This window comes from Solea senegalensis, linkage group LG14, assembly GCF_019176455.1.
Source record: "Solea senegalensis isolate Sse05_10M linkage group LG14, IFAPA_SoseM_1, whole genome shotgun sequence".
NCBI classification, from domain to species: domain Eukaryota; kingdom Metazoa; phylum Chordata; class Actinopteri; order Pleuronectiformes; family Soleidae; genus Solea; species Solea senegalensis.
The window spans coordinates 13,375,119-13,386,804 of NC_058034.1; the positions used below are offsets into that span (position 1 = coordinate 13,375,119).

At 38.3% G+C, this 11,686-nt stretch overlaps 1 protein-coding gene across 2 annotated transcripts; it reads left to right on the forward strand.

Annotated features, from left to right (window-relative positions):
• The first annotated feature begins 222 nt into the window (after nt 1-222).
• On the forward strand, nt 223-11,474 carry LOC122780746 (claudin-7). Of its 2 annotated transcripts, XM_044043970.1 has the most exons (4): nt 223-398; nt 9,268-9,461; nt 10,413-10,577; nt 10,850-11,474. In XM_044043970.1, exons 2-4 carry the CDS (start codon nt 9,338-9,340, stop codon nt 11,095-11,097), a joined length of 537 nt encoding a protein of 178 aa, XP_043899905.1. In that variant the 5' UTR covers nt 223-398; nt 9,268-9,337; the 3' UTR covers nt 11,098-11,474. The 2 variants fall into 2 exon arrangements, with proteins under 2 accessions (XP_043899905.1, XP_043899904.1); XM_044043969.1 differs by lacking the exon at nt 223-398 and having other exon boundaries at nt 9,260-9,461.
• The last annotated feature ends 212 nt before the right edge of the window (nt 11,475-11,686 follow it).

Below are 11,686 nucleotides of genomic sequence, written 5' to 3' on the forward strand. Positions count from 1 at the left end.
AGTACTGTCTACATCACACAGTAAGTGTTAAGTTTCAATGTTTTCTTTTATCCTGGGCTTGTATGCAATCTACCAATTATGAATCGACCCATACGTGTTTGCACTTAATGTAACAGGATCTTTTTTTCTTTAAGAAAAGTGAATTTGCCATTTCATTTTAATTATAACATTTCAAAGTGTAATAAACTATCAGCATTTACACAATTTATGTTTTAGACTCTTCTGTTAATTCACTGAAATTCATGATGTATTGATATACTCTTCAGTTCCCAGTAAAGCCCCATAACATGACATGCATTTACTGGCCAGGAGTGACTTCCGGTGTGGTCTTGTGCTGCTGTTGCCAATCTGCTCCAAGGTCTTCAGAAGGTCGAGGTTCAGCCACGAGCCCATTACACGTAAGTCTTACACAATTTGTGTTTTTCACCTGCAGGGGTTGCACTGGCACAAAAAAATGCTAATTTATATTTTTACTTAATATGTTAGATCCAATAGTATTAGTGAAATACAATTCCACCATTTTTTTAGTGAAACCTGGTATACTTGTTACTCACCAACACAGGGTTCAGGATTAGAAGTTTGTTGAACCTCTTTTCTGAACAAAAGCCCAGGTCATTTTAACCATAACTGTATATCTAAATGTTTTAAGTTTCTGCTGCATGGTTTTGAACAGGCATCATTTCAGTCTCCCCTTAACCACTGAACTTATGGCCCAGATAAATAAAAAACATTTTAATTTGTCAACTCATAGAGATATCTATTCCAAATTTTTCCTAAACCGTCGCTCTCTCACCTGTCAAGACATTTGGGCACAGGCAATTCTGGTCAGTATTTGCACACTTAAGGTCACACACACACAAACCACAGGAAAGCGAGACCAGTTTAGACCACCTCTAGCTGTTTGCACATACAAATACTCACTGCATAATTTCCAGCAACAGGACTTGAAACAGGAAAGGATGGTTCCATAAACAGTTGTGACTGCTGCACAAGTATTTGTCTTTATTTTATGTGCAGAATTCACATGTACAAAGAGTCATACACAAACACTTCCACCTCATTTTCTTCCTGGTGGACTCCTTGGTTGAAATCTGTTATGTGATTATCTGATTTTACTACTTCCTTATACACTCGCCTTACCGTCAGTGACAGGTAGCCTTTTATTGACAGCATTTTTAATAAATCATACCACTCTAGAGACAAGTACAGAGTTACACCCATCATTGGTAGAGTGGAGCTGGTTTACCAACATACCTGACATACTGATGCTGCGTTTGCGTGTGGTAACATCCCTGCCATGCCCTCAATGGGATATGTCACAACCAAATTGCCACTGCCACTGCAGCGGTTGGGCAGATTAAGTCCTCAGACAGGATCTCAGTTTCGGTCCTGGTGAATGTGATGAATACTCTTAAATAAATTTAGATGCCTGTGATAAGATTTTTAAATGGCAATTTGACATAAAGTTTACAAACTTCAAGCGGGTATTACCAGTGCTTGTTTAAGTTGTTGCCACATTCACTTTTGCATTTTGAAACTATACACTAAAACCTTGTGAGTCTCTTAATTGAACAAATTAACAACACTAATAATAATAATAATCCATTCCATGTCCTGTATATAGCTCCACTGCTGGGTTTTGAATGCACATCACACACACGACCAGAAACAATGACTGAAATTTTTACACGCAGAAATTCCCAGGCAAAGTTTCCAGCTGTGTGGGTAACAGTAAAGTGCTGGAAACAAACACACAAACCTGTGAAGGAAGGACAACAGTTATTGTTTCATATATGGACACAGCTGTTGTGTGTTAGTGAGCGGAAAATTTGACATGACTGCATGTTTGATCCTGCTCTATGACAAAATAGGCAGGCAAGTATATTTATTCTCGCTCAGGCTCTGACTCGTTCGACGCAAGAGCTGATAGAATTGACCCACACCACCATCAGCACCGGGACACAGAGTCACAGACAGGCTTGGCCTGACAGGTGTTTGCAGTGAGGGAGCAGAACACGGTGACATGCTTCGTAACGAGCAGGAGCCCATGTTTGTGAACAGTGCTAATATCTTGTAGCTGCACACACACAAACAGAGAAGTTTAGTATTAGGTCTAATGTAACTCACCTGCCCTGGACTTCTGCTGCTGCTGCTACTGCTGCTGTTGCTGTTGTCCTGCATGTGTTCATCCTGAGAGTGATGAAGTGGCCACAGTATCCACAGAGGAAGTTAAATTCACTCTGAGAATGTTTTTACCAGTGTCTCACCTGCCAGGTGAAAAATAAAAAAAGGGTGGCTGTCTATCAACTGTTGCACGCCGTGTTGAGACACGAAGACACACCCACTTGTTAAAGAAAGAAAGAGGGAGAGAATGAAGGGGGGTGTGACTTACCCTCTCCATGTGTCTCTGTTCTGTTGAGGTTAAGTCTTCATCGATATAATTGAAAAAAATTCAAATAAATGCAAATGGTAAAAGAAGATAAAAAAAAGACCTTAGCCTCAATCTGTGAAGGAGAAAGCAGCTTCCATATATGCTCTCTCTCTCTCTCTCTCTCTCTCTCCCCTCTCTCTCTCATTCAGCCTGGGGCAAATCTTCAGGAAAAACCGGTAGAGGTAGTTAGAGAACTATTTTGTTAGACACTGAACTGTTCCAAGCCTCGACAGGGAGAATCTTTCTACTTCTGAAGGAGGGATTTACTACAGCAATCGCAAACTACTAATATGTGTGACTGAAACCGAAATGTGACCTCAAAGAGAATGAATGATCTGATTCATGATCCCTTTTTCGGATTGTTGTCTTAAGATAATGTAAGAATTAAGATCACTCACACACACGCACACCGTTTCAGGTTTAGTAATCTGATGGTTAATTATACCCTGGTGTAAAGTATTCACCCTGACACTGACAAGGCAGCATCGCTGTCACTGGCACCACACCTTCAAACACGCGGTCGCTTCCAAAATCAGCACAAAGAACTTCGCAGCCGCAAAGTTTGACTTGATGAACTCAAACCTATCTCCACTGCACCTGTACTTTTCCTAAAAATATTTAGATTGAATTTTGTAGATCATATTGTGTGACCCTGTTGCGGGGCCTCAGGGCTCCTTGCATATTTTGTTTATATGGTCATTGTATAATATTTAACCTTTTATATATATATGCATTTGAAGTGTGAGTGCAGAGAAAGTGAAAATGAGGTCAATGTGCTGTATGTCCCTGTCTATGAGGACAGATGTCCTTTTGTGTGCTTCTTTTGATTGGATGTTAATTAACACATTGAGTTGTGCTTCATGAAGGGAAGCTTTGCTGTAGTGAAGTTCGTTCACCAATGTCTATGAGAGAAAAGGCAGGGTATTTCATTTAAATATAATATTTTTAGTGTCTTAAAAACCCAGTAGGGTCGGACACTTTTGTGCACGACACCAATCAAACAAATCTATCTGAATATGTCCAAATCAAGAACAACACTCTCTGATGCACAAGGTGTGTCTGTCGTACTTTTAAAGCTTAAGTGGCATGTAGACAAAAGCAAACATTCTCATAGTGGGGTGTAAAAAATTAAACAGGCCGTTTGGCTCGAGGCACTCTGTGCTGTGCCTGATGCAGGAATGACATCGGACTGGTTTGGAGCAGCACCTAAGCCTATCTGTGCAGGGAGTCACCCTTGTTTGTATGCCAGGGCGATCCTCAGGCAATTCAAGTTTGCTCAGAGGAGAACTGCTGACAAAGTGCATACGGCTGAATTTATTTTAGGACAACAATCCGCTGCTGCTGTTTCAGTTAAAACCAAAGCCAAAGAAAGACTTACACGTCAGGATATATAAGAAAATGAACCATGCAGGCGATTGTTTCATGCAGAAAGAGATAGTCTTTCAACAGAACACACTGGATTTCATAAATGTGCATATGTATAATCAGTGTGTACACTCATCAGGTGCTAGGTCAGGAAAAGCTGCCAGAGGCTTTTTCCATGTTTTCCACAGTTGACGGTCAGCTGAACGATTGACTGTTGCACATTTAAAATGTTCACTTTGTCATTGTAAATGTTTTATTTTTGTGATCTTCTGTAAGTAGGAGGCCACTTTTTTCAAGCCCCTCGAGGGTTTGACGCAACAAACATGAGGACATGCAGTGTTGTTACTGTGCTTGAGTACACAATTCACTTATCTGCACTTAACTTTTACTTCACTACATTTCCTCTAAGTGCCTTTGTTACTTGTTACTACTAAATAAAATCAGAAGAAGAAGACTTTTGTATTTATATAGCTCTTGTGATGAGCTGCTTCACGCTACAGTGTTCACCCAGTCACACTCTGCAACACGGGCTTAAGTGTCTTGCTCAAGGACAAGGAGCCAGGAATTGAAACCACATTGATAACTCGCACTAGCACTACCACTCACTTTGTTGTAATACATTTACTTCTAAAACTTAAGTACATTTTATATCAGAAAATTACTTTTGATACTTAAGTACAGTAAATATCATATACTTTAAGTGACTTCAACTTCTACCAAAGTATTTTCCTGGTAAGATACTTTTACTCAAGTATCCCTTTTAGGTACTTTATACAAGGCTGATTGTATGTCATTATTACTTCCTGTACTTTTCCTACTATGACAAGACGTCAGTTTAAAAAGTTGTGAAAAAGATGGACGATATTCTAAGTGTCCTTAGTTTGTGCTGGTCCCTTCCTGCGATGCCTTTTTGTAAGTTTGATTTAACAATTTACACATGAAATATTGCAATAGGGATATTTCAGGTCATAGTAGGAAAAGCACAGGTATAGATAATCAAAGTAATGATGGCTGAGTTCCATTTAGCTTCCCTAGGTTCAGCGGTACACGTTCTTGATTAACTGAACTGTACTAAGCCATTGTTAAGATGATCATTCACACCAAAAAAGGGGGTTATTGCTAAACAAGTGATGCTTCTTACCCTCCTGTATTTTCAGTAGCTCAGTTATCAGAGAACATGCTGTGTACGACACACACACACACACCAAATTATTTTGTAAACTAATGAAAATAACTATTTACATGAAATATCACAAATGCTTAAATATTGTGGTGATTCCAATTCTACAACATTACACAACTGTAGCATTGAAGAACTGCTTTGTCATGTACATACAATACAGTATATTTAGTGTGTAAATGTTATTGCTGTTGCTGTTGCTGGCTCATTTGCAACTACAGATGCAAATGAGCTCTAATTTATAATCTGGCGCAGTGGATCAAAGGGCTTTTTATATGTTTTATCTACACTCTGTCTGTTTTTAATAAAATAAGAAAACACTATCAACAATTCAAAAGTCAGTAGACGGATGGATAGGTAGACAGACATTTACATCCAGTCACATGTTTGAAAAGGAGTAGGCAGAAGTATAAACTTATAAGTGCCTATCCCCATTCCTATTACACACAACCCAAATTATACACTACTGTATCCATCACCAAATATTTACATATTTACTGTATGTTATACATTGTTTTTAATGTTCTCAGTATAACACAAGAATTTCTGGCTTTCAACACGACCATTTCCTGGATGAAAGGATTAAACTGCTCTTCTTCATCCTTATACCATAATTTAACCCCTGAGATTGAAACACGCATCATTTTTAAAGTTGTCCTGGCACACTGCATTCTTAAGTTTTATATGATATCACCCCTGTCTCTCCGAAAAACGATCCGATCCTATCCGGAAATAATAAAATATAAAGATTTTCTATATATATATATATATATACATTTCAAACATTACAGTTTACAGTAATGAAATGTTACAGATGTCACCTGTCATGAAAAACACTAATGGTTCACTGTCTGTAAGAACATTCTATCTGTTCATAAAGATAAAGCAACCAAATACAAATGGCATCAAATTAAAAATACCAAAATATAAATAAAACAGTCAAACACTATCATTGTTTTAGCTCTGTGAACTACTCAAACAAAGTCAAAATCACAGCACGCCTCTGTCGGGTAGTTATGACACACTCTTACTCAGTCTTTTTTTTGTTTGTTTGTTTTACACTATGTGGTCGTACAGGAAAAGCAAAGGTGTGTCTCAGACAATCTGCACTGACTCTGTTACACTTAGATCTCACTGAACCCTAAATAAACTTGCATGTGCAAAACATGCGTCTCTTGGCACAGGCGATGCCAGTTTGGCATGTTTAAATAAACTATAGTAATAAATACACTCTTTGCATCAACCCTTTTCAAGTGAATGTGCTTCTTTACTCAAAAGTCAAATGAAGAGTGTAATTTGTCAGCTGTGGGAGACGTAACAGTGTCCTCAGCTGCTCCTGCTGCTGCCGTGTCCGTTCCCCAAATTGGCCACTAGGTGGCATTGTCCTCCCATACTGTGCTATTTATTTCTTTTTAAAAGTTTGCTGACTTCATGTATTAGCCTTAGGTTAAATACTGTTAGTGTAATTACCTCCAATATCTTGAACTGAGATTATGCTGCGGTTCCTCCCTGGTGTCTATTTCCTCCTTTTGTATGATTCTGGATGTCATTAGGCAGCACTTGCAGGAAACGTTCTCCTGATTAGTCCATGAGTGTGTGACAGACAGAGACGTATGTACATATGAAACGAAATGTGCCTCATACAGGATGCCAGCGTGTGCATTGATATTTGAGGGATGTAAGCAAATCTGTTTTCCATAAACCTCAGAGTAATCCAGCCACTGAGTCAGTCAAGCTGAGTCAGAAACATTTACCGTCACCTCTTAATGTTAATCCAACATTTGGAAACAAAGTGCGGTTGGTATTGAACATTAACATTTCTGAAACAACATTGCTAAATCTAAAAATACAGGTTTTAATTTGTGTGTCTCCAAAATCCCAGCATGTCATATTTGTAAATATGATCTAAAAAGTGGAGAACAAAGCTATAACACCTCACTGTCTGTTTCAACACCCAGGACAACACCCACGCACAACATGGACTGTTAACACTCATGCCCTCAGGACGGAGATACAGGAGTGTGAAATGCAGGACGACCCCTTTAAAGAACTCTTTCTACCCCACTGCCATCAGAATTCTCAATAGCTGAACGGACTACACTAAAGCCATCTGTTTACATCACTGTCACTTTAAATCTGTTATTTGTCACAATTTTGTACTAATTAGGGTGATGGACTGGCGAACTGTCCAGGGTGTACCCCGCCTATCGCCCAATGTAGCTGAGATTGGCACAGCACCCCCCGCGACCCTCTGGTGGAGGATAAAGCGGTTAGATGATGACTGACTGACTAATTAGGGTTCCCTTAATGTACAGTTTACATTTCTCTTGTATATATGCATATATTTACATATATTTAAATATTTATTATTTTCCTTTATATGTAGCTTATATTTATATACTATTTTTAATACTATTTCTTTTGTTTACTTTTTGCAAAGTAAGAATTTCACAGGGAAACGTGTTTTTTTACTGTGCATATGACAATAAACATTTTGAATCTTGAATCTGAGGGAGGACACAAGATTTAGGTCAGGATTTAATTACACCCTTTTGTTGCATTGATCAGTGTGTTTCTGCTCACACACCTGATTGTGCCAAAAAGGGGAATTGAATTCATAATCCTTCATATTGTCGAATTATACCAATTCCATATACCAGTTTTTTTTTTACTGTTTTTCTGAGTTAAATAGATAATTTGTCCTGAAATTGAGTTTGGGCCTGTTCTTCTGAAATAATGAAAAGAGAAAGAGAGCTCTACTGGAACCTAACTTGTCCCACTTGTTCATGTTAGTCCAGTTTTACTTTTGTTTTCTTTCTGAGACAGAGATATTCCTGACTTTCAGTGTTATTGATGTGACAACTACACTTTGTCGACTGTTGAAAAAAAGAATGTTTGCATCTGCTGGACACTGCCATGTTCTCCAAGATCAGTTGGATAAAAAGGGAATGTTTCCAGGATACGGACAAGCACTTACTGAGCACAATCTCAGTAATTAGTAAAACAAAACAAAGAAAGAAAATCTGAGGGGGAAAGAAAAAAAAATCAAATTCTCTTTTCTTTCTTTTTTTTAATCATCAAACATAAATAAATGCACTGAATGCACATAAGGGAGGAATATTAAACAACTTGCTATAGCGAAACTGAAAAATGCTTTGGATTAGGCTCATTTCAGGAAGGGGAGGACACTGATCCAATCTAAGTGTTTACAAACTGGCATCCCCTTCACCAAATATGGTCAAATCATTTGATAATTGTTTGTCAACATAATGACAATCTTGCTGCTGTAATTTGCAGAGGAAAGGAATGAAATTGGCCATGTTAACTAGCACAAAGAACTCATCTGTTTACTCATGTTTCAGCCGTCTTTAGTTGTAATGTTCTGAACATTAGGAAAGAATTAATCAACTGCAGACGCAAATAAAAAGCAGACATCAGCGGCTGCTCCTCTCTGAGCAGCTCTGGATTGCTACTCGACTATAAACCTACGTCTAAACCATGTTTATTCCTTTCAGAATGCCTTTGTGCACCAAGAGGTTACGAGAAACATGAAGATGATACAGATAACTTTATTTATCCCCTTGGGGACATTCAGTTTCCACAGTTTCACCAATCCAGAGAGCGTGAGGGAACGTGTGGGAAAGAACGTTCAAAGCCCAACATTGAAAACAACACACACAATGCAAGGTGCAACAAGTCGAGCCAAACTGGTCTAAAAATAAATGAAAATAAAGGGAATAAAAAACTGCCCCAGGTTAAAAAGGTTGTGATAAATACCTAAATAAATAAATAGGTGTAATGCACATATCCCTTAGCCAAGTTAAGTGCAAACTTAACTTAACTTGAAGGGTCGTGCGGAGGGGTGACTATAGTCTACACTGGTGCTTAATGGCTGCAGTTTTGGTCTCCAAAGTAAATAAACAGAAAGTCTATAAGATATTATGAACTGATATATGATAATGACTTCATGGCTAAGAGGAGGCACACTTTCACTTACTGTATGTTCAGACATGTATTGCTGTTGCCATCGTCCATTTAGAATCCTGATAAGATTCTAAAGAAAGTTAGACGGGAAGAAAGTTCTTCCCATCAGTGTGTGCAGGTGGAGTCACTGCTTTAAATAGAGGCTGCAGAGGAGGAGCGCACGTATAGCGGTCTGAGGAGATTCAATCAGTCACCAGCACTCTCTGTCTTTTGAGGATAAAACACTTTCATTTATTTATTGTTATCTGGATTTTTTTTATCTTCCTATCTTTATTCTTGTTCTTTGACCTGCTGTTGTGATGGCCAGCTCTGGGATTCAGCTGCTGGGCTTCCTCCTCTCACTCGTCGGTATCTCTGCCACTGTCGCCGCCACGTTCATGGTTGAATGGAAGAAACAGATGGAGGGAGAAAATTACCGCATCTATGAGGGTTTGTGGATGACCTGCAGTGGAGAGGAAAGGACCACATGCCAGTATCACGAGTCCCTCCTGGAGCTCCCCAGTGAGTATTATTATGATTATTATTATTACATAATTGTTGTTATTGTTAGATTTTCAACAGCCTGTGAGTGCTCCTGCTCCTCCAGACACCAGGCACTGCTCATTGAGATTCCTTTCACTGATATTAAGTTACTATAATTAGACAGAATGCGTCTCTTTGGGTTGACACCTTGTGACAATGTGGTGATATTAATTAAAGGAATACACAAGATCTCATAGGGATTTGACTTTTTCGAGCAGAATTCACTTCACACTTGCCTGCCACATTACTAGCTACACAGGACCTAATTAATTAAAAGTTCTCAGACCTGATTAGGGCTGCAACTAACTAATGATTATCTCTCATAATCAATGAATCTGTCAGTTATTGTCCCGATTAACTGAGTAATCGTTAAGTTCAGAAAATGTCAGAAAATGTTGATCAGCGTTTCTCAAACCTGGAAATGATGATGTTCTCAAATGTCTTGTTTTGTTAAAAAAGACAACCCAAAAATATTTTGAGTTTTAAGGATTTCTTTGTTATATGGAGCAAAGAAAAATATTCACAGAGGCTGAAAACTCAGAAAAAAAACATTCAAACTGATTCATTGATTATCAAAATAGTTTAATTTAGTCATCGGTTAAAAGAGGCGTTGTTTCAGCCCCAGACCTGATATTAACATCAATCCTTAGTAATGATAGTGGTCACAAACTCTCCCCACAAGCATGATTCTTCCTTCCAGCCACATCACATTCAAAGTCACACAGTAAATCACATGACAGTGAAGGTTCTCAGTCATCCAGGTCATAGTCATCTTCTGAGGAATCACTCCCCCATTTACAGTATTTCACCTTTATGTTATATTTTGGTGTTATTGACTAAGGTTAAACCGACACCATGCGTCTCTAATATGTCCAACAGTGTCCGACAGACTGTGTCAGTGTTGTAATGTCTGTCCTTGTATTCCTCCAGGTGAAATCCAGATTACCAGGTCAATTATGATGCTCAGCATCTTCCTCTCCTCGATGGCACTGATGATCGGCACAGTGGGAATGAAGTGCACACGCTTCATGGATGACAAGGCTAGGAGCAAATCCACAATAGCTATGGTTGGAGGAATCATGATCACGATCTCAGGTGTGTTCAGCAGCAAAGTAGTTCATTTATCAATGAAAACAACTGGCAGAAATCCTTCAATGATTGTTCTTTGTAAATCTCATAATAAATATTAATTCATCTTTTTTTTCATTCTTATTCAATGTATTTTATTTACTATGTTTGCCTATAGATCCTCCTACATGCGACACAGTGGACCAAACTGTGATCAAACAATGAAATTATTGGTTGAAAAAAAAAAAGACCAGCAGATGAATCTCATTCATTAACAATACAAATATTTGTCTCCTCAGGTTTACTGGCTATCATCATCACCTCCTGGTATGTCAAAATGATTGTTGATACCCTCCATACGTCCCATCACCTGCAAAGGTTTGAGTTTGGTAAGGCAGTGTTTGTCAGCCTGGCTGGCGGCCTGCTCATGATGGCTGGCGGAACTTTCCTGAGCTGCCGGCGATGCTCAAGGTCCGAGTTGCCCGTGTCTAACCTCCACACTGACCACTTCATGCCCACCACACACTCCAAGTCCAACTATGTGTAGTCAAGAAGGGTTGACACAGTCCATGCAGCAGTTCATATTTAGGGGGCAGAAACATACTACTGTGGGATTGATGTGAACCACCTACTGTACATAATAATAATTACAGCCAGTAATTACACATCATTTGTGCGTTTTAATTAAAAAATGGTGTTTTAATGTTGACCTGTTTCCAAATCATGACGTTTCTCTTCACAACGACCATTGGAGAACAATTGTTTGAAGAGTTTACAGTGAACACAAATGTTTCTGTACTTCTACAGTCTAATGTATGTTGTTTCTTTTTTTTTGTTGAGTTTTGAACTGTTTTGTTTTGTTTTTGTAACTCCTCCAGTTGTTTTTATTACTGATGCAAGTCATTCTATGGAAAGTTAAGAGTATGTACAGTACATTTTGAGATTAAAAAAATGAATAAAATAATTCTGTTTTCACTGAGCTGGATGACCTAATGTTCTATCCCATTGCAATACAATCATAGCATACATTATTTGAATTAATAGTATTATAAACTGAAAAAAAATATTGAAAAGTGATTAAAAAACTGATTTATGATTTACATAATTTTATACTTTAATGTGAGTGTTGTGATAGT

Coding starts and splice junctions, on each gene's coding strand:
- LOC122780746 (XM_044043969.1), top strand. CDS start 9,260: ATGGCCAGCTCTGGGATTCAGCTGCTGGGCTTCCTCCTCTCACTCGTC. Junction 9,462..10,412: donor GTCCCTCCTGGAGCTCCCCA/GTGAGTATTATT, acceptor GTATTCCTCCAG/GTGAAATCCAGATTACCAGG. Junction 10,578..10,849: donor AATCATGATCACGATCTCAG/GTGTGTTCAGCA, acceptor TTGTCTCCTCAG/GTTTACTGGCTATCATCATC.